Source organism: Ranitomeya variabilis, chromosome 4 (assembly GCF_051348905.1).
Source record: "Ranitomeya variabilis isolate aRanVar5 chromosome 4, aRanVar5.hap1, whole genome shotgun sequence".
Taxonomy (NCBI): Eukaryota; Metazoa; Chordata; class Amphibia; order Anura; family Dendrobatidae; genus Ranitomeya; species Ranitomeya variabilis.
Genome location: NC_135235.1, coordinates 57,984,461 through 58,008,173, shown reverse-complemented (window position 1 = coordinate 58,008,173; position 23,713 = coordinate 57,984,461). Strand labels below are relative to the sequence as shown.

The following is a 23,713-nucleotide window of genomic DNA, read 5'->3' as shown; positions in this document are numbered from 1 at the left end:
ACACTCCTGATTCATGAAAAGGTGCATGTCTCTTCTTGAATCTGGAGTGTCTGATGAGTGGCGTACACCACGCCAGAAATATAACTCCACGCAGGGACTGGAAAGAGATTTCTGCCATAAGGAGCGCCACACCTCATCATGAATCATCGCCAAAACTGTGCGGCTTTTCAAAGCTTTTACCCCATTTTCGGGGCATAAATGTTTTGATGAAAGTTTTGTCGAGCCTCAGTCCTCCATGCTCGGCTGAGATTTATTTCTTCTTCTGTCACACACTTCTCCGGTAGCTCGCTGGCTTGTGTGATTTCAATATAGCTCCTCTTTCAGTTGAGACACAGGTCTCGGGAGCTATGTTTCTTCAGACTACAGCCCATCCCGACACCTGACTGGGACGAGCTGCCGCTTGAATCACATGACTGGCAAATTACATTCTCGAATAACCTCTTTAAAAAGAATTGTTTGAGGGATAACCAATGGCACAGTACTGATTTTTAAAAAATGCAATACTTTCTTCTCTCAATGCTCCCCTTATGTCACGTCCTGCAATTCAGCATCCTAGTACTCTACACAAAATGTGTTGGGAAATGTCCATAGCTAATCACTATACTGGTCTCTGCGGAGGCTGAACATGCATTTCCGATATGTCGACACAGGATCAGCATGTAACCAAAGACTAGATATAACTATACACTTCTCAACACTGAAATTACAACACCAAGAAGGAAAATACGTGGAGCTATGGAAATCACAGGATGGATAGACATGTTAATGATATAAACAAAGTTTTCAACATATTGATTTATTCAGTATCGAGTATCAGCACCACACAAAGAAAAGAAATCCACACTCTTAAATGCCTTACCAATGAGGTCATTAATGGTTGCCTCAGGAATCTTCTGCTGCGCCGAATGCACTTTGACAAATCATCAAGATCTGCTGCAGGCAGCTCCCTTTGTAATTACCAACCATTGACATCCTAGATGTGCTCGATGGAAGATAAGCCTGGATGGAAAGGTTACAGGCCGCGATAACACAAACACAATAGCAAGAGCAACATGAGGCCCAAAGTTCTTCTATTGAAAAATGGCTCCTGTGACACTTTGGGGGAAAATAGCCGAACCAATGGTTGCACGAATGATCCATTCTGTAAAGCAGGTAATATTGGATGTCACAATTCAAGCTCATGGCGTGAAATAGTTTCTACACAAACCATCAGAAGGTGATTTCACAACATTGGGTAACAAGCCAGACGTCCAGCTACAGGTGCTGCATTGACCTCACACTACCGCTCCCAAAAGACTATTATGGTGCAGGGAAAGACGGTACTGTAAGATGGAACAGAAGTCTTTCTTCTTCAGAGATGAGTCCCGCTTTTGTCATGAACACAATTGTATTTGGAGATTGGTTTGGAGACAATGTAGTCAACGCATGAAGAGGCCTTCACAAGGGAATGAGAAACTGTTTTTTTCAACAAACCAGGCCACATGTTGGTCCTGCTACCATGGCCTTCAGGGTCTCTAGACTTGTCTCCCATCCAGCACATCAGGGGCGTCATTGATTGGCTATTGCAAAGGAGCTGCCAGCAGTGAATCTTGATGATTTGCCCAAGTGCATTCAGTGTGGCAGAACATTCCTCAGACAACCATTAGTAACCTCATTGGCAACAGCCAAGTGCTGTAGAGGCAGAGATTTCTGCACATGGTGCTCATATTCATTACCGAGTAAATCAGATGTTTTCATTTTGAAAAATTTGTCTCCATTCTTTCATCATTTACATTTCAGTAATATCACAATCCATCATGTGATTTCCACAATTCCATGACGTTTCCTTCTTGGTATTGCAACTTCAATGTTGAGGAGTGTATACATATATTTTTTATTTCAACTCACTAATATTTAAGAACAAAAAATAACTATAGTTTAATGGTTATTCAGATAGAACACCAAAGTAGGCAGTGACCTTGTAGACCTCACAAACGTGTGTCACCAGGAGTCTGCCCAGCAAAGCGCCTATTAATTCTAACGGCGGTATTACACAAGAGTCTTCAGGGTTGCCTGCTTGTCCAGGCTAGAGGACGGCCAACTCCATTTTATCATTTCGGGCGATGCCATGTCTGAGACTACACGCTAGAAGAGAAAATCTGACATTTTGTCGTAGCCTGTAGTTTAGAGGTAGGGATCTATGTAGCCCAATGAATCCAAAACCTAGTATTCTTGTACCAAACAGCAGTAAGGATGTCCTAAACCAGTATCAGAAGGTAGGGAAGAGGTAATGAGAAACCAACCTAGCGCACAGAGGCTGGAAGAGTCATCTGACTCAGATTGGCCTTGGTAAACCTCGGAGAAGGTTCGCATCGAAAACCAGGCTAGAACAGATGGACCTGGTGTGTGTTGGATGGGTATAGGGTGGGTGAGAAGACCCTCTTAACGCCAGGGCCTACAATTATTTTGCGGTCTCCCAAACGGAAAAGTGTTATCTTTTACGCTGCCAGGCGTCCAAATGGAACAAATCCTCCAGTGAATCCAAAGCGAGATGTAAGAGTAAATTATACAAAATAAGGTGTCCTTTTTTAAGTGAGCCATGCCCCTTACAAAGAAAATAACAAAACACCGTGCCAGCCCATGTACTCACATCAGCCTTACTAAAGACAAGCACATGCAGCATGGCGGCCATACTTGCAACCGGCACAATGCACAACACAGCAGATCCCATTCCCTGGGACAGTAAAACAAAACGTCACCAGTGTTAGGACATTTCCGCGTCCATGAAAATGAGCCAACAAATCAATAAGTGTAAGAATAGCTGCATGAGCTCAGCGTAACACCGGCATCACTGCGCCGCTGTGTCCGTCCTCAGGAAGGATCATTTGGCCACAAAATTAAAATAAAATCCCACATGGGTAAAGCCGCTGTGCGAGTGGTGAAAAATGTAAAAATGGCAATCACAAACTTCGGTTTATTCTCCCATGTAGCTGACAATCTACCGCTCTGCGTACAATATACTACGGGGCTTAGAACCAGCATGTGAGAGGCAAAACAAAATGGTTCCAACGACACGATGATCGGAGCGTCTAGAGCCGTGAGCGGCGATATCCCACGGCAGCGGCGATCTCCCGCGGCCGCCCACTCTTGTAAGTACTTATCCTGCTAAATAAAAGTGCTTTATCGTGTGTCGTGAAGAAGAAAAAAAAGTTGTAGCAGCCGCAGCTCGTCCACAATCCCGGGACCGTGCGATGGGGAAGAGTCACTATGACATGTATGACACGGAAAGGTTAAAAGCTTTATACTTCCTCTGCTTCGGAGTTGTTGAGGATCTTCCGATGGGCCTGGCGTAAGTACTGCTGCTGCTTGAAATACACCTTGAAGGCTCCTTTTATGGCCACAAAAGCTATGCCACCCTGGAAAACAAGACGTATGGGTGTGAAAAATGGCACAATGCTTGGAGGGGTATTCCCATATATAGTAGGTAAAATAATATTAGCAAATATCTCCAATTAGAAATGTAGTACAGTTCTCCAGATTAGCTATGTTGTTTACCCCATGGGCAGGCATTGCAGTAGCTTAGGTATCCATGGTTACAACCACTCATACATTGAGTTACTAGTGGTTGTAACCATGGATCCCTAAGCTACTGCAATGCCCTACACATGGGGTAAGCGACATAGCAGGATAACTATACCACATTTATAATTGGAGGGATTTGCTATTATTATTACACCTACTTCATATTGGGATAAGATCTTGGAGATTGGAATACTCCTTTTAATCAAACAAAGCCGCCTTTGTTCCAGTCGATGAATGTCTTCACCTAAACTGATGATTCACTGGTAAATTACACTCGCTGAACATTTCCTATGGTTGAAATCGTCCATTTTCTCAAACTTTAGTCTATTATGTATGAGCATCTTAAAGCCAATTTTGGCGCATTAACTCTTTCCAGACACAAATGGGTGCAGGCAAATGTGAAAGGGCTTGTTCACACGATCCTTTTTTCGATGCGGATTTTTCAGGTCCTGATTTGTGAAAACCGCAGTGCAAAACCTGCGGTGGTTTTCACTGCGGTTTTCAGTCCTTTTTCTACTGCGGATTCCACTGCGGGTTTCCAGCTGCATTTTCCTAATTGGTGCAGGTGGAAACCCGCTGCGGAATCCGCAGAAAGAATTGACATGCTACTTCTTTTTTTCCGCTGAAAATCCGCGCTGATTTTCAAGCCGAAAAAAGGATAGTGGGCACAGCGGTTTTCGTTTTCCATAGGGCAACATTGTACTGTACCCTGCATGGAAAACGTCTGCGGATCCGCAGCTGCAAATCCGCTGCGGATCCGCAGCGAAAACCGCATCGTGTGAACATAGCCAAAGGGCTCAGGAGCTGAGCCTGCTCCATACACGATGGGTGGCTGCTGTGCTATACTGCCGGCTCCTACCTCTAGAGGCTGCTGTCAATATCTGATATTGGCATTTAAATGGTTACAATCCGTGTGCGCCCCCAATACTGGTTCAGTGTCAGATTAGCACCATGATGCCGCAGCACATTGGTGTCTGAAGGAGTCAGAGGTGCAACCACACGGTGGCCATTTACACGCCAAGTGGGGCGCCTCCTGTTCCCTCCGCTCATCAACTCTTACGGGACAGATGTGTCTGTAAATGACCAGATCACATTCAGTTTTCTGTATCAATAATGCATTTGCCTTTTCACTCCATGGACACAGAGATTTGCTGGGTCTGCCAGTATTTTTTTTTTACATAATGCAATGCACTGAAGGCAAACTTCTGTTGCATGAAAAATGTTGACAAATCCTAAAAAAATAGTAAAGGACGAGATTAAAGACATCACCCCCCCAAAAAAAAAAATTCTACACCATTTTACTATGAGCGGTTATGTTACAGAGCAAATATATGGCTGGTAGGGGATTAATACATTCCCTCTATTACTGTCCTTTTCATGTAGATCCTCCTTACCAAAATCGTCCTTTGTAGGTTGGAGTTAACACTGCTGAACATCAGTTTGCCAACTATTGTAGCGATGGTGGGAAAGACAAGAGCTCCGCACAGTATGCGGGTAGCAGAGACATGATCTGCTAGAGGGTTGGCCTCAGCGGGCACCCGAGGCACCGGGCATCCAATTCCTGTGGAAAACAATGCAAGGAAAGCCATGAAATATAATGTGAATGTGCACCTTGGTATCCTGCATTATTACATAAAGGTATGGAGGTCAAAACGTATATATCCATCTATGTAGACTACAGAGGGGGCCAAAACATCTTGTACAACCAACACATGGTTGCAAAAGTGAAAAATAAAAGTTGGTAAACCTATCAGCAGGATTTTGCTAAGTAAAATACAGGCAGTGTCAGGTTGGCAGTGTTACACGAATTAAAATTATACCTGGGGTGAAGAAATCTGTCTTGTGGTTCTTGTGTAATCAGTTTTTAGAAGATTTCGGCTACTGATATGCCTGTTCTCCAGGGCAGGACTGTAGGCAGAGTGTTATCTTCCTGCTCTAAGCCAGAGAAACCAAGAAAATACCTACCCACAGGCTGCCCCGAAGCGCAAACACGTTCCTCATCATAGAGGCAGAGAGAGACAGACTGTTTGTGCCTTGGGCGGCCTGTGGGCAGGTCTCTCCTTAGTCTTTCCTTGGATTCTCTGGCTTAGAGCAGGAAAATAACACTCTGCCCACAGTCCAGCCCCGGAGCACGGGCATATCATTAACTGAAAACTTCTAACTCTGATTACACAAGAACCACAAGACGGATTTCTTCACCAGGTATCATTTTAATCAGTGTATCAGCGCCAACTTGACAATGCCTGTCGCTTATTTAGCAAAATCCTGCTGACGGGTTCGCTTTAAGGCTCAGGCACTCTTAGATGGCTAATATATAAAGTCATGCAGGAAGTAGGCTGTGGAACAAGTACATTAAGTAACTGTGGTGCCATCACTATTTTTGAGGGTACTGGGACCTCTCTAGACCAAATCAAAATTAAAAAAAAAAAAAAATGTCCACTCCTTTATATGGTATAATTGCAGACTACAGGACAAGCATGAAGTAAAGGATCACTTCCCGAGTCTTTCTGGGATAAGGACCTCCATTTATTAACCTTTTATGTTCCTTTACCTGGAAATATGCTGTTAAGTATCTGCAATTTGTTGGAGTATTTCCGCCACAGCCTGAGCACGTAATCTTCCCAGCGGATCATTTTGCCTAGGATCAGCATAACAGGGATGGTGGGAAGACCGATCAGCAGGAACAGAGGGTCTGCACGCTCCATAACATCTAGACCTTCCTTGTGCCCAACTACCTGCAGAAAAAGGAACCAACATGGACAGCTACAGTGAGAAACTGGCAAGCAATGTCTGGTTACCTTGGTGCACGTCAAGTTATTTGGATCTATAATAAGAAGACAAGCTAGTCCTCTTCCTCTCCAAAGAGACAATTTTCATATTTAATTTACCAGAGGAGCATAGCAAGCCTTAAAAGTCTCCTCACCTTGGCATGACAAGCTTGACATGTCACTCTCCGCAAGGAGAAATGTTACCCCTTAGATCCTGGCCAACAAGCAAACTGTTCGTCGGGTGAAGATTTATATTTTTTAAGCCCACAAAAAATATATATATCTTAAGAGGCCACACGGTACTGTATGTTTTATGGGTGTCGACCCCACCGATCTGATACGGATGACCAAGGGAGAAGTCCATCAATATCAAAGTAGTTGACAACCTCTTTAAAGGGAGTGGTCACATCTTGACAGGCACATTAAACATTTACGCTGTAGGTCATGTGGATGGCTTAATATTTGCTCCCACTTCCCGAGACACTAGATCTGCAAATAATCCGCAGCACTTGCTGAACCGGTCCGTAAAGTACTACAAGCGCAGCTTTCACTTGACCCGCCACATGTAACACAACATTTCCCCTCTAATGGCCACTGCAGAGAAATCGAGCAGCTGGCGGCAGCTTCCCAACAATACGGTGTCGCATAGCTTACAATGTTGAGCCATGTTCTTAATGACGGATGTTGAGCCATGGAGGTTTTCAGAAGGAACATCTGATGGATCAGAAACCCGAAATGCGTTGTACACTTGCAGGGCTGGGCATATGGCGCTGTCGGCAGGATGTATAATGAAGCACCAGAGAGCCTTAAATACTTAATGGGCTGCCAGAAGCTAATAAAGCATCAGGGAAACAATAATTGTGCATGGTCTCTTCTCCACGTGGTTCTTGTGAGTAATCACTTATATATTCCGTATGCAAATACACACAACAGAAACTGGAGGAAAATCAAAGTCAGCATCAACATAACTAGCACAGATGTTAATTAACAATGATAATCGAGCTTAACATTACTCATTAGTGAGAAGAAATAAACCTATTTTCTAAACTGAGGAAATGTATGGGGTTTGTGGTCCACTATGAAAACAGGAGCAGAAAAGTTCCCAGTAGTCAGGAGACATCCTCAGGTACAGGTCCAGCACAAAGCCAAACCTGCTACTGCAAAAAAAAATATGTCATGCTACCAATGTCATTTCATTACTGTAGGAATGGAAAAGCAAAACTTAACTACATTTTTAGCTGCCAGAGGGGGAAGGAGACTGATTCTGCTCCTAACAACCTTTCCGCATGACTTTTCATGGGTAACTCCTTTAAAGACAACCCCTCTACTACATTAATATTTCTTTTTTAGCAAATACTTGTTTTCTCATTAACTACTTCTAGAGAATATTTCCATAAAACTGTGTTGTACGCAGTTCCTCTGTTCTGAAAAAATGTAGGAATAAATGTGTAATAATTTTTATTGTCAAAGGAGTGGGTTCCAACAGTCTGGACTATGAACACAGACTGGGTCCAACTGCAGAAAGACAAATCTACAATTGGTAACATCAAGTTGTCAATTTACTCATAAATTTCTAGGTGGAATAACAGAGGAACGATACAAAACAGATGGATAAAAAATATACGTAAAAAGTGTGTATAGTATGGGGAATTCAGGTATTTACTAAAATAGACATGATAGGAGCAGGGACAGAATTTTTTTAAGGGGTTTTCCAGTTTAAAAAGAAAAGTTACTTAGTATGCTCAATAGCTGTATTACAAGAGAGGAGTTAACTCCTAACATCCCAGTCAGACAGCTGAATTTTGACAGTGCGCCCCGTAATGGCAGTTATGTGCAGATTTTTTTCATATGGCGTCTCTCAACAGAAAATAATTGAGAGAAGTAAATGAGAATAGTATGCAACTGCATATATGCTGTCACTTGACCAACTACTAGCACAGGGACGTCAGGGAATCATGACAGTGTGCACACTGCGCAAGGTCATGATCTGGCAGTCTGCAGCCATTTATACCTCTTCTTCGACCGGAAAACCTCTTTAACTTACAAGACGTAGATGACTTGTCTGTATGGCCTGTAAGTGTATATGAATTGTATAATGGGGGGGGGGTAACCTATGACGAGAGCGGCTGCAGAAACTCTGATAGGTTCTGGCTCGTATGGCATGTCAGGAAAGTATATGTCATGGTCTGCCACACTAACTGTATTACGTACCATAGATAACCTTTTTTTCAGAGTTTTATTTTACATTTTAGGATATATGACATATCGATAGTCATATATCTTAAATATAGTTATTGCATCAGATGTCTACAATCCTTCACATTTATTCTCCTCTCTGAGCCAATTTTTCATGAATATTTCCGGGGTCATATCAAAAGATCTTGACACCCTCTCTTTTGGTAAGATACGGCGTCTTTCCTCTGCTGGGATGCACAGCGATGGCTTGTGACAGAAGCTTGTCTGGCCGCTCTCCATGGCTCACACAGCTGTCTACAAGTCCGCACGTCTAGGATTATTCCCCTAGAGAGCAAACATCTGTAGCCAATACCATAGGGATATACAGTGAACACATCTGCTAGCAGTAACCATGCGTTTTCCAGGACATCTAGGAGCCGCTAATTAAAATGCATCTTATGTTAGAAATGCACCCTGGCGGCAAATACACGAGGGCCGGCCAGCCCTATCCTTCTGGTGTCACATCAAACTACTACTACTATAGAAAAGAATTTAAAAAAAATACAACCCAGGAGAAGACATATAAAAGAAAAGCATAGTAGTCAGAAGATCTCGCACTCTCAGATGTCCGCAGATCTATACAGTGCATTAATTATTTGGAGACCCAATTCTGGGAGAATAGTCATCAGACGAAAGTACACCCGTCATCAAGTCAGACATCTTTTGATCATTTTATTGGAAGGATATACACTAGTGGCCAAAATTGTGGAAACCTTTTGAAAAAAAGAGAACTTGTAAAGTCTGATGGCTCAAAACTCCATTTTTTGGGGGGGTTAAAATACCATAAAATAATATATCATTGGAAACAGAATTCAATGTGATGTGAGGCAGCACATATTTTGTTAATCCAACGTAGTGGCTTCCTTCTAAGATCCAGGGTTTCATACTTTCTGTATGACTATAGGGTCATTGGCTGCCTGTACGGAGTATGTTTTCTGTGCATTAGACCCAGGGTTTGTTAAAGGGGTATTCTCATGTTATTAAATTGCATGAGTTAGACAGCATGAAAATAAGCAACTCTGCCTTTGATTTGCTATTTCTAACTGCTTTCATTCTCCTGCAGTGAGGACGTTTTTCTTACATAGTGTACAGCTTGTTTCCAAGGAGCTTTGTCACCAAAGCCTGGCCGAGTACGCTCAATTGTTGTATTACAAGAGAGGAGTTAACTCCTAACATCCCAGTCAGCTCTCTCCAGTCCTTTGATTTCTAAACAGTAGTGCTCACCTCCCTATCCTTTCCTCTCAGCTATTTTCAGTCCTGCAAAATCACCGGCTCCCCTCCTAGCCTCCACCATTAGCAGCTTCCAGAGCAGTTCTCCTAATCACTGCTCTTACTTTCCTGACCAGGGTGCTTGTTCAAATGCCCGGTATTTCTCAAATTCTTTTAAACACACGCCAAACAGTCCTTACCTAGACACAGTCTACTAATCCTTCCATCACTACCTGCTGTTGTGCCCTTTTTACTGCCTTTAACAGTCTAGTTTTAGAGTGACCGTCTTATTATACCCCATTCAAAGCTTGTAAATACCTCCTTAGTTAAGGTTTCCACTGATAGATCTTTTAGTTTCAAAAGTGTAGCCTTGATCAAGCAAAATTACTATTTTACATCGCTTTCGGGGAACAAGTCAACTGATTTCTTTTTTTTATCTGGTTAGTTAGCTATATATTTAGATAGAATCCAGATACAAACATTTTTTTATTGCCTTTACAGAAGCCATGCCGCTAATGTGAACACAGCCTGTAACTAATTCCTAAACATACAAGACGCTCAATACAGGGACCCAAAAAACAAGCATGGATTTTATTTATTGCCGGGGGATGTAGATTTAGACAGTAATAAACCCACTTGCCTGCATGACCGTCACTGCACCATAGGTGACGGCAGTCCAGTAGATCGAACCCACCATTATCCCAGCAGCAGCAAATGGACAGGCTTTGGATATCAGTCTGTCTGCTAGGTCCAACATATATACAACTGGACCTGGAAGAGAACAAAAATAAATTATTACAATACAAAACCATGTGTGTTGAGATTTAGAATCTAAGAATTTATTTTTTTTTTTAGTTTGGAAGAACAGTAGAGGATCTCGCTCTGTGACGACGGTATCGGGAGGGGTGTAAATACGTTGTCACATTATAAATAGCTCGATTCCTCCAGAGACGCCCCGGAGAACTGTGCGGAGCTGTACAGAACCTGCTCATCAGCCGGTGAGTATAATGCAGCTCTGGCTCCTCTATTGTCCAGGACCTTCCCAGTGGACCTGACCCAAACTAAACAAAGTGCCTGAACAAAGAGAAAACGCATGGCTGGATGCTGATACACAATGACTTGAAATGTTAAAAAAGCAAGTTTATTTTTATCCCTTTTTCAAAATCAAGTGTAGGGTATTATTTCTGCATCCTCTACCTAACGAACAGTCAACACAGGAACTGCATGTACAAGCACTTCTGGTGAGTGAATGGAGGAAGGAATTACTACTACAAACACTTCTGGTGAGTGCATGCAGGCAGGAATTACTACTACAAACACTTCTGGTGAGTGCATGGAGGAAGGAATTACTACTACAAACACTTCTGGTGAGTGCATGCAGGGAGGAATTACCAGTACAAACACTTCTGGTGGGTGCATGCAGGGAGGAATTACTAGTACAAACACTTCTGGTGAGTGCATGCAGGGAGGAATTACCAGTACAAACACTTCTGGTGAGTGCATGCAGGGAGGAATTACCAGTACAAACACTTCTGGTGAGTGCATGCAGGCAGGAATTACTACTACAAACACTTCTGGTGAGTGCATGCAGGGAGGAATTACTACTACAAACACTTCTGGTGAGTGCATGCAGGAATCACTACTACAAACACTTCTGGTGAGTGCATGGAGGAAGGAATTACTAGTACAAACACTTCTGGTGAGTGCATGGAGGGAGGAATTACTAGTACAAACACTTCTGGTGAGTGCATGGAGGAAGGAATTACTAGTACAAACACTTCTGGTGAGTGCATGGAGGGAGGAATTACTAGTACAAACACTTCTGGTGAGTGCATGGAGGAAGGAATTACTAGTACAAACACTTCTGGTGAGTGCATGGAGGAAGGAATTACCAGTACAAACACTTCTGGTGAGTGCATGCAGGGAGGAATTACTAGTACAAACACTTCTGGTGAGTGCATGGAGGAAGGAATTACTAGTACAAACACTTCTGGTGGGTGCATGCAGGGAGGAATTACTAGTACAAACACTTCTGGTGGGTGCATGCAGGGAGGAATTACTAGTACAAACACTTCTGGTGGGTGCATGGAGGAAGGAATTACTAGTACAAACACTTCTGGTGAGTGCATGCAGGGAGGAATTACCAGTACAAACATTTCTGGTGAGTGCATGGAGGAAGGAATTACTAGTACAAACACTTCTGGTGAGTGCATGCAGGGAGGAATTACTAGTACAAACACTTCTGGTGAGTGCATGGAGGAAGGAATTACTAGTACAAACACTTCTGGTGGGTGCATGCAGGGAGGAATTACTAGTACAAACACTTCTGGTGGGTGCATGCAGGCAGTACCGTCTACGAGCCATTTGATAGCCAGTGGGATTAATTAAGCAATAAAATCTACAATGAGGCGATTTTCTTTTATGCCAAATCATCGGTACTCCCCCACTATCACTATTTAGGAGGACTTCTTATGAAAAGATTTTAGGACAGCCACTATTTATGGGTGTGTCTGACCTGAAGAAAAGGGTCTTCCTGGTTCTGGGCAAAGTGTATGCAAATGCATAGTTACTGCTTACTGGAAATAGGCTTGCGGAAAAAAGGATGATAATAGATCATATATAAGCAACATGGAAAGTGCTGCTCACTTGGCTGTTTCAGTATCAATAAGGATATGTGCACACAGATTTTTGGAGGCAGATAAAAATGAAGTTTTTTTTTCCTCTCTTTTTGGAGGCATTTATTTCTCCTAAAAGTAGGTATTGAACCTGTTTCTTGACCCCGAAAAGGTTTCTTGCAGCCTTTCAACTTGACAGTGTTAAGTTTGGAGCAGATAACACGAGAAATCCTCATTATTTTTCAGCAGTGAGTCTTTCCAAAGCTTCGTAAGGAAAAAAAAAATGCTCAAAAAACTCCTCGTATGAGCAGCAAAGTAGAATGTCAATTGAAATAAACAAGAAGAATATATAAAAAGTGTATTTTGAATTTTTTTTTTATGTGGATATTTGTGTGGATCCACTTCAAAATGCTCATTAAAAAAACAACAACTGGACAAAGGGACTGGACAATTATCCCCAGGATGGTCAAGGATCCCACCAATCTCATTTATGAATCCAATTACGGTAATAACTATGCATTTAAAAAAAAAAAGTTGCTTACTTGCATAAAGTCATAGCAGTGTACAAAGAGTAAAAAAGTTGCGGAACAAATACATTTGTTTTGTGACTATTTTTGCATAAAGAGTCGAAATTTGCGTAAACTTCTCCATCAACATGCCACTTTTCACACTTTGATGTCAGACTCTTGTTTGACATTAGAAAACAATACCATCATGCCTAAAAAGATGCGCTGTCCTGATTTACTCCAACTTTATCATTAAGCTGCGACATTTGATAAATATGGCGCCAAAGACGTGCTGCAGAGTACAAGCACAGCGTTAATCGTGTTCCCCCAGGCCGTGTTTGGGGATTTCGGACGCTCATTGACATGTTCATGACTTTTGCTTGTGGGTCGTCTTCACAAACCTCACAATTCAGTAGTATGATTCCTTATTATCTAGATTTTACACGCACAGTAAATGCCACGGACCGGACAATCTTGATCTTCATTTTTACAGACGCGGCGTCACATCTGAAGAGCTTCTCTAGGCCTTTCATCCTCGGCTTTTATTTCCTAACTCTGTTCCTTGTTATCAATAATTGATCTAAGAAAGTAGCAGCGGTCTACAGCGTCTATGTCTTCACATCCCCCGCAGAGCGATCCGCCTCGTTATCTTCACATTATGGCCCCTGTGGACAGCAACTTGCAGCCCTAGCCCAGTGCTCGGGGCGTCTCCAACCACCTTAATAGTCTCACATTGTGGAGGCCTGTAGTGTTCTCAGAGCCACCATTCGCAGCCAGGTGCATTCTCTGTAAATGATGAATGCACAGATAGTACTGCTTCCTAGTCTCTCCCTGTAAATGATGAATACATAGATAATACTGCCTTCAAGCCCCTCCCTGTATATGATGAATACATAAAACAGTACTGCCTCCTAGTCTTTCCTTATTAACAAATACTCAGATAGCACTGCCTCCTAGCCTCTACCTGTACATGAATAGATTCTGTATATGATGCATACAGATAGTATTGCCCCCTAGACTCTCCTTGGAAATGAATACATAATACTGCCTCCTTGTCTTTTCTTGCTAAAGATGAATACACAGATAGTACTGCCTCCTGGCCTCTAACTGTACATAACAAATACAGAGAGTATTGCCTCCTAGATTCTCGTTGTAAATGAATACATAAACAGCACTGCCTGATAGTCTTTCCATGTTAATGATGAATACATAGATAGTACTGCCTCCTAGCCTCTACCTGTACATGACGAATACAGATCTTGTATATGATGAATATAGATCGTATTGTTTCCTAGACTCTTCTTGCAAATGAATACATAAACAGCCATGCCTACTAGTATTTCCTTGTTAATGATGAATACACAAATAGTACTGGCTCCTAGCCTCTACCTGTACATGATAAATACAGGTAAGTATTACCTCCTAGACTCTAGTTGCAAATAAACACAAACAGCACTGCCTCTTAGTATTTCCTTGTTATTGATGAATACACAGATAGTACTGGCTACTAGCCTCTACCTGTATATAATGAATACAGATAGTATTGCCTTCTAGACTCTCCTTGTAAATACACACAAACAGCACTGCCTCTTAGTATTTCCTTGTTACTGATGAATACACAGATGGTACTGGCTCCTAGCCTATACCTGTATATAATGAATACAGATAGTATTGCCTTCTAGACTCTCCTTGTAAATACACACAAACAGCACTGCCTCTTAGTATTTCCTTGTTACTGATGAATACACAGATGGTACTGGCTCCTAGCCTATACCTGTATATAATGAATACAGATAGTATTGCCTGCTAGACTCTCCTTGTAAATACACACAAACAGCATTGCCTCTTAGTATTTCCTTGTTAATGATGAATACACAGATGGTACTGGCTCCTAGCCTATACCTGTACAAGACGATTTCAGATCCTGTATAAGATGAGTACAGATTGTATTGCCTCCTAGACACCCCTTGTAAATCAATCCATAAACAGTACTACCTCCTAGTCTCTCCCGGTAAATTATAAATACTTCCTTCAAATTACCTCACATGCATTTATGAAGAATATATAAGCTAGCACTGCCTCATAGTCTCCCCCTGTCAATGATTAATACATAGATAGTACTGCATCCTAGTCTCTCCCCCTGTGTGATGAGTTTTGTTGAAGTCACTCACAAGGCTGCATTGACAACTGTACTTCAAGTAATATCTGCAATGATCAGTACAACGGGTGGTCTCCTGAACGGAGACCCCACTTTGGATGACATTGTGACCCTAACAAGAACCATTAAAAACAGTCATATCACCTTATCTCACACAACACTAGGCAAGGGCAGGAACCTATTGAAAAATATCAGGGAAAAAAATATGCCATTAATGTGAATTAATGCCACTTACCGAGGTTGGGGAACTCTATCAAGTATTCGGCATTACACTGTGGGCAGGCGACTCTGGCAGTGCTGTTTCCTCTCTGCTTCTCATCTACCCAGCGCTGGAGACATGACTGATGTACCCACTTTGTAGACCCTCGGCACCGGCACGGTCTGACCCACTCCGCTGTTCTGTCATCTTCATCCGTAGCGAAACACACCCAGCAACTCCTGAAAAACAGGTGGTCGACACGGAGTCGTCAGTTCGCTGCACTTATCAACAAGGTTATATAGAAAAAGTGATACTTGACCAGCTCTCTCTAAATTCCCAAGTTATGTGGAAATCTGGATCTACTCGCCATCATTATCTTCACAGCAGGCACGTGTGGAGATCAGTGGCCTGTAGGGGTCGCTGTTCCTCCTGCTGCCTATAGTCTGCATCTCGTCAGCATTCAATAAAGTGGAAAGTGATTGTGTTTTCTGCAGAGGGCAGACGCCAATGTCAGGAGAATTGTGTCACGGCTCTCGGATCCGGGGATTTAATACTCGCCGTGCCTAACCAACGCAGAGCAGCACGATGCCCCTGGAATCTAGGCCTATTTTGCTTTTCTTTTTTTTTTTTTTTTTTTTTTTTTAGAGGTGGGGATTTTTGTGGTTGAAAAATCTACAAGTAAAAAATACTTCTGTTTTTGGCGCAGAACATGTTTTCATGCACTATATATTTTCTCACTGAAATGAACTGGAAGCTTCTTGTTAATGGATTTTAGAGCAAAATCTGCACGAAAAACAGCCAAAAAGCTCAGTCTGATCATATTCTAGAGGGTTTTTCGGCTAAGTAAAGGAGTGTACCTGGTGTTGCAAGATCTCCGCTTACAGTCACTGAATGACATACTCATACGTCAGAAGGATATCAGATTAGGAACTCGGCCTCTAGTTATAAAGAAACCGGTCGCCATTTACGGACAGTAGGAACCTGCACGTGTGGAGGAATACGTATACACAGCATAGGGTTTTTTTTAATTGTTTTATTGTTTTACTTAAAATTGGAAAAACCTGCTCTGGAAGTCTAGATTTGAGGTCCACAGGCGAATGTATGCGGCGACATCCGCGTCTACAGAAAACAAGGATCATGATAAGTTCGAATATGGAAAGGAAAGGAAAGCAAATTTTGCACTAAAAAGTCACACATGTCGCAAAATTTAGCAAAAACTGGCACCCTCAAAACACACATCAGGTGGAGACTGGAATTGAGATGCGCCAAATGTTGCGACTTTTAAAAAAAACGCACATAAGAGAATCTGGAATCGCTAGACTCTGCCCACAAAGCAAAAAATAAAAACAAAAATGAAACAGGCATGCAAGTATAAAATAGACTTCAAAAGAGGCACAAATAGAATACATTGGGTACAAAAAGAAAAAAAAAGAAAAAAAGATCACAAATCTAGACAAAAAAAAAAAAGAACAGGCGCAAATGTAATGATGAATTGTGGCTACTGGGCCACCTGGTAAATATAATGCATTAATTACCGTGTACTGGTGATCAGGAGTTACAGCCTATATTATACTCCAGAGCTGTATTCACAATTCTGCAGATTGACACCAGAAACATTTAATAAACTTGATGTCACCACTACCAGCTAAGCTATGACGCAGCACAAAGGTTTTCCTTTGTCAAACTACCCGGGGTGCATGGGCTCGTGGAGCGCACACAGAGAGCGAAGCGCAGGCTGACACAGAGAGCAGCGCACATGTTACGAGTGTTCGGAGCGACGGATGGAGATCTGGGTCTTCAGCCCATACACTGCTGTGTGTGCTAATGCAGCGGCAGGGGGCAGTGCAAGGGGGCACGCGTGACAAGGCTCTGTTCTAGGACCCTTACTCTTCTCAATCTACACTTGGCCTGGGACAACTCAAAGTCCTATGGCTTCCAGTACCACCTTTATGCTGATGACACTCAGATCTCCCTGTCTGGCCCAGATGTCACCTCTCTGCTCTCCAGAATCCCGGAGTGTCAATCAGTCATATCCTCCTTCTTCTCTTCTCGCTTCCTCAAACTCAATGTGGACAAATCTGAACTCATCATCTTTCCTCCATCTCACAGATCTTCCTTACCTGACCTAAGTATCGCAATTAACAACATCACGCTTTCCCCCCTACCAGAAGTCCGCTGCCTCAGAGTTACCCTTGACTCTGCCCTGTCCTTCAAACCGCACATCCAAGCTCTTTCCACCTCCTGTCCTGTCGAAAAATATCTCCAGAATCCGTCCTTTCCTCAACCGTCATTCTACTAAAATGCTTGTGCATGCCCTCATCATCTTCCGCCTTGACTACTGCAACATCCTTTTCTGAGGCCTCCCTGCTAACACCCTTGCACCTCTCCAGTCCATCCTTAACTATGCTGCCCGACTAATTCATTTCCCTCCTCGCTACTCCTCCGCTTCCTTCCTCACTGGCTCCCATTCCCTCATCGTATCCAGTCCAAATTACTAATACTGACCTACAAAGCCATCCATAACCTGTCTCCTCCACATATCTATGAACTAATCTCCAGATATCTTCCCTCGCGTAATCTCCGGTCCTCCCAAGACCTCCTTCTCTCCTCCACACTTATTCGCTCCTCACCCAATTGCCTCCAAGACTTCTCCCGAATATCCCCCATCATCTGGAATTTTTTGCCCCAACAAATCCGACTATCAACCACATTCGGATCCTTCAGACGGAACCTGAAAACCCACCTCTTCAAGAAAGCCTACTGTTATGGTTCTCAATGGCAAGAGAACATAGCCCAGCAAACATAAGAACTAGCTCTTGGAAGGATGGAAACTAAACTGACCATGAACTAAACCTGCCGCACAACTAACAGTAGCCGGGTAGCGTAGCCTGCGTTTTATCCCTAGACGCCCAGCGCCGGCCGGAGGACTAACTAATCCTGGCAGAGGAAAATATAGTCCTGGCTCACCTCTAGAGAAATTTCCCCGAAAGGCAGACAGAGGCCCCCACAAATATTGGCGGTGATTTTAGATGAAATGACAAACGTAGTATGAAAATAGGTTTAGCAAAATTGAGGTCCGCTTACTAGATAGCAGGAAGACAGAAAGGGCACTTTCATGGTCAGCAGAAAACCCTATCAAAACACCATCCTGAAATTACTTTAAGACTCTAGTATTAACTCATAACATCAGAGTGGCAATTTCAGATCACAAGAGCTTTCCAGACACAGAAACGAAACTACAGCTGTGAACTGGAACAAAATGCAAAAACAAACAAGGACAAAAGTCCAACTTAGCTGGGAGTTGTCTAGCAGCAGGAACATGCACAGAAAGGCTTCTGATTACAATGTTGACCGGCATGGAAGTGACAGAGGAGCAAGGCTAAATAGCGACTCCCACATCCTGATGGAAACAGGTGAACAGAGAGGATGATGCACACCAGTTCAATTCCACCAGTGGCCACAGGGGGAGCCCAAAATCCAATTTCACAACAGTACCCCCCCTCAAGGAGGGGGCACCGAACCCTCACCAGAACCACCAGGGCGATCAGGATGAGCCCTATGAAAGGCACGGACCAAATCGGAGGCATGAACATCAGAGGCAGTCACCCAAGAATTATCCTCCTGACCGTATCCCTTCCATTTGACCAGATACTGGAGTTTCCGTCTGGAAACACGGGAGTCCAAGATTTTTTCCACAACGTACTCCAACTCGCCCTCAACCAACACCAGAGCAGGAGGCTCAACGGAAGGCACAACCGGTACCTCATACCTGCGCAATAATGACCGATGAAAAACATTATGAATAGAAAAAGATGCAGGGAGGTCCAAACGGAAGGACACAGGGTTAAGAATCTCCAATATCTTGTACGGGCCGATGAACCGAGGCTTAAACTTGGGAGAAGAAACCCTCATAGGGACAAAACGAGAAGACAACCACACCAAGTCCCCAACACAAAGCCGAGGACCAACCCGACGCCGGCGGTTGGCAAAAAGCTGAGTCTTCTCCTGGGACAACTTCAAATTGTCCACTACCTGCCCCCAAATCTGATGCAACCTCTCCACCACAGCATCCACTCCAGGACAATCCGAAGATTCCACCTGACCAGAAGAAAATCGAGGATGAAACCCCGAATTACAGAAAAAGGGAGACACCAAGGTGGCAGAGCTGGCCCGATTATTGAGGGCAAACTCCGCTAAAGGCAAAAAAGCAACCCAATCATCCTGATCTGCAGACACAAAACACCTCAAATATGTCTCCAAGGTCTGATTCGTCCGCTCGGTCTGGCCATTAGTCTGAGGATGGAAAGCAGACGAGAAAGACAAATCTATGCCCATCCTAGCACAGAATGCTTGCCAAAATCTAGACACGAATTGGGTACCTCTGTCAGAAACGATATTCTCCGGAATACCATGCAAACGGACCACATTTTGAAAAAACAGAGGAACCAACTCGGAAGAAGGCGGCAACTTAGGCAGGGGAACCAAATGGACCATCTTAGAGAAACGATCACACACCACCCAGATGACAGACATCTTCTGAGAAACAGGAAGATCCGAAATAAAATCCATCGAGATGTGCGTCCAGGGCCTCTTCGGGATAGGCAAGGGCAACAACAATCCACTAGCCCGAGAACAACAAGGCTTGGCCCGAGCGCAAACGTCACAAGACTGCACGAAGCCTCGCACATCTCGAGACAGGGAAGGCCACCAGAAGGACCTTGCCACCAAATCCCTGGTACCAAAGATTCCAGGATGACCTGCCAACGCAGAAGAATGAAACTCAGAAATGACTTTACTGGTCCAATCATCAGGAACAAACAGTCTACCAGGTGGGCAACGATCAGGTCTATCCGCCTGAAACTCCCGCAAGGCCCGCCGCAGGTCTGGAGAAACGGCAGACAATATCACTCCATCCTTAAGGATACCTGTAGGTTCAGAATTACCAGGGGAGTCAGGCTCAAAACTCCTAGAAAGGGCATCCGCCTTAACATTCTTAGAACCCGGCAGGTAGGACACCACAAAATTAAACCGAGAGAAAAACAACGACCAGCGCGCCTGTCTAGGATTCAGGCGTCTGGCGGACTCAAGATAAATTAGATTTTTGTGGTCAGTCAATACCACCACCTGATGTCTAGCCCCCTCAAGCCAATGACGCCACTCCTCAAAAGCCCACTTCATGGCCAAAAGCTCCCGATTCCCAACATCATAATTCCGCTCGGCGGGCGAAAATTTACGCGAGAAAAAAGCACAAGGTCTCATCACGGAGCAATCGGAACTTCTCTGCGACAAAACCGCCCCAGCTCCGATTTCAGAAGCGTCGACCTCAACCTGAAAAGGAAGAGTAACATCAGGCTGACGCAACACAGGGGCGGAAGAAAAGCGGCGCTTAAGCTCCCGAAAGGCCTCCACAGCAGCAGGGGACCAATCAGCAACATCAGCACCCTTCTTAGTCAAATCAGTCAATGGCTTAACAACATCAGAAAAACCAGCAATAAATCGACGATAAAAGTTAGCAAAGCCCAAAAATTTCTGAAGACTCTTAAGAGAAGAGGGTTGCGTCCAATCACAAATAGCCTGAACCTTGACAGGATCCATCTCGATGGAAGAGGGGGAAAAAATATATCCCAAAAAGGAAATCTTTTGAACCCCAAAAACGCACTTAGAACCCTTCACACACAAGGAATTAGACCGCAAAACCTGAAAAACCCTCCTGACCTGCTGGACATGAGAGTCCCAGTCATCCGAAAAAATCAAAATATCATCCAGATACACAATCATAAATTTATCCAAATAATCACGGAAAATGTCATGCATAAAGGACTGAAAGACTGAAGGGGCATTAGAAAGACCAAAAGGCATCACCAAATACTCAAAGTGGCCCTCGGGCGTATTAAATGCGGTTTTCCACTCATCCCCCTGCTTAATTCGCACCAAATTATACGCCCCACGGAGATCTATCTTAGAGAACCACTTGGCCCCCTTTATGCGAGCAAACAAATCAGTCAGCAGTGGCAACGGATATTGATATTTAACCGTGATTTTATTCAAAAGCCGATAATCAATGCACGGCCTCAAAGAGCCATCTTTCTTAGCCACAAAGAAAAAACCGGCTCCTAAGGGAGATGACGAAGGACGAATATGTCCCTTTTCCAAGGACTCCTTTATATATTCTCGCATAGCAGCATGCTCAGGCACAGACAGATTAAATAAACGACCCTTAGGGTATTTACTACCCGGAATCAAATCTATGGCACAATCGCACTCCCGGTGCGGAGGTAATGAACCAAGCTTAGGTTCTTCAAAAACGTCACGATATTCAGTCAAGAATTCAGGAATCTCAGAGGGAATAGATGATGAAATGGAAACCACAGGTACGTCCCCATGCGTCCCCTTACATCCCCAGCTTAACACAGACATAGCTTTCCAGTCAAGGACTGGGTTATGAGATTGCAGCCATGGCAATCCAAGCACCAACACATCATGTAGGTTATACAGCACAAGAAAGCGAATAATCTCCTGGTGATCCGGATTAATCCGCATAGTTACTTGTGTCCAGTATTGTGGTTTATTGCTAGCCAATGGGGTGGAGTCAATCCCCTTCAGGGGTATAGGAGTTTCAAGAGGCTCCAAATCATACCCACAGCGTTTGGCAAAGGACCAATCCATAAGACTCAAAGCGGCGCCAGAGTCGACATAGGCATCCGCAGTAATAGATGATAAAGAACAAATCAGGGTCACAGAAAGAATAAACTTAGACTGTAAAGTGCCAATTGAAACAGACTTATCAAGCTTCTTAGTACGCTTAGAGCATGCTGATATAACATGAGTTGAATCACCGCAATAGAAGCACAACCCATTTACGGAATTTCTGGCAGTATATTTCAGCTTCGTCTTGCCCCTGAGATAGGGACATCAAGGCCTTTTCCGCCTGAAGTTCTAACTGAGGTTCCTCATAAAGCAACCCCAAGGCCAGAAAAAACGCATCCACATTGAGCAACGCAGGATCCCCTGGAGCCAATGCAAAAGCCCAATCCTGAGGGTCGCCCCGGAGCAAGGAAATCACAATCCTGACCTGCTGAGCAGGATCTCCAGCAGAGCGAGATTTCAGGGACAAAAACAACTTGCAATTATTTTTGAAATTTTGAAAGCAAGATCTATTCCCCGAGAAAAATTCAGGCAAAGGAATTCTAGGTTCAGATATAGGAACATGAACAACAAAATCTTGTAAATTTTGAACTTTCGTGGTGAGATTATTCAAACCTGCAGCTAAACTCTGAATATCCATTTTAAACAGGTGAACACAGAGCCATTCCAGGATTAGAAGGAGAGAGAGAGAAAGGCTGCAAAATAGGCAGACTTGCAAGAGATTCAATTACAAGCACACTCAGAACTGAGAAAAAGAAAAAGAAAAAAAAAAAATCTTCAGCAGACTTCTCTTTTCTCTCCTTTCTCTGTCAATTAATTTAACCCTTTTTTTGGGCCGGTCAAACTGTTATGGTTCTCAATGGCAAGAGAACATAGCCCAGCAAACATAAGAACTAGCTCTTGGAAGGATGGAAACTAAACTGACCATGAACTAAACCTGCCGCACAACTAACAGTAGCCGGGTAGCGTAGCCTGCGTTTTATCCCTAGACGCCCAGCGCCGGCCGGAGGACTAACTAATCCTGGCAGAGGAAAATATAGTCCTGGCTCACCTCTAGAGAAATTTCCCCGAAAGGCAGACAGAGACCCCCACAAATATTGGCGGTGATTTTAGATGAAATGACAAACGTAGTATGAAAATAGGTTTAGCAAAATTGAGGTCCGCTTACTAGATAGCAGGAAGACAGAAAGGGCACTTTCATGGTCAGCAGAAAACCCTATCAAAACACCATCCTGAAATTACTTTAAGACTCTAGTATTAACTCATAACATCAGAGTGGCAATTTCAGATCACAAGAGCTTTCCAGACACAGAAACGAAACTACAGCTGTGAACTGGAACAAAATGCAAAAACAAACAAGGACAAAAGTCCAACTTAGCTGGGAGTTGTCTAGCAGCAGGAACATGCACAGAAAGGCTTCTGATTACAATGTTGACCGGCATGGAAGTGACAGAGGAGCAAGGCTAAATAGCGACTCCCACATCCTGATGGAAACAGGTGAACAGAGAGGATGATGCACACCAGTTCAATTCCACCAGTGGCCACAGGGGGAGCCCAAAATCCAATTTCACAACAGCCTACAGCCTGCACTGACTCCGCTGCCTCCTCACCACAACTGATGCTATCGTCTCACCAACACCGGAGCTCCTGCAGCCCTCAACCTATTGTCTCCTTCCCCAACATCTTGTAGAACAGTGTTCCCCAACTCCAGTCCTCAAGAGCCACCAACAGGTCGTGTTTTCGGGATTTCCGTAGTATGGCTCAGGTGATGGAATTGTTGCCTGTCTAGGTGATGGAATTCTCACCTGGGCAATACT

The 23,713-nt window shown here is 43.6% G+C and overlaps 1 protein-coding gene across 1 annotated transcript in view; it reads right to left on the bottom strand.

Annotated features, from left to right (window-relative positions):
• Positions 1-2,935: 2,935 nt before the first annotated feature.
• Positions 2,936-23,713, bottom strand: part of MARCHF5 (membrane associated ring-CH-type finger 5) — a 61,777-nt gene continuing 40,999 nt past the window's right edge. Inside the window, exons 2-6 of the mRNA XM_077258571.1 lie at positions 15,288-15,490; positions 10,414-10,544; positions 6,113-6,296; positions 4,956-5,122; positions 2,936-3,395 (exon numbers count right to left, since the gene is read on the bottom strand). Coding sequence (XP_077114686.1) covers positions 3,279-3,395; positions 4,956-5,122; positions 6,113-6,296; positions 10,414-10,544; positions 15,288-15,490 — 802 coding nt within the window. The 3' untranslated portion in view covers positions 2,936-3,278. The remainder of the gene's footprint in view (positions 3,396-4,955; positions 5,123-6,112; positions 6,297-10,413; positions 10,545-15,287; positions 15,491-23,713) is intronic.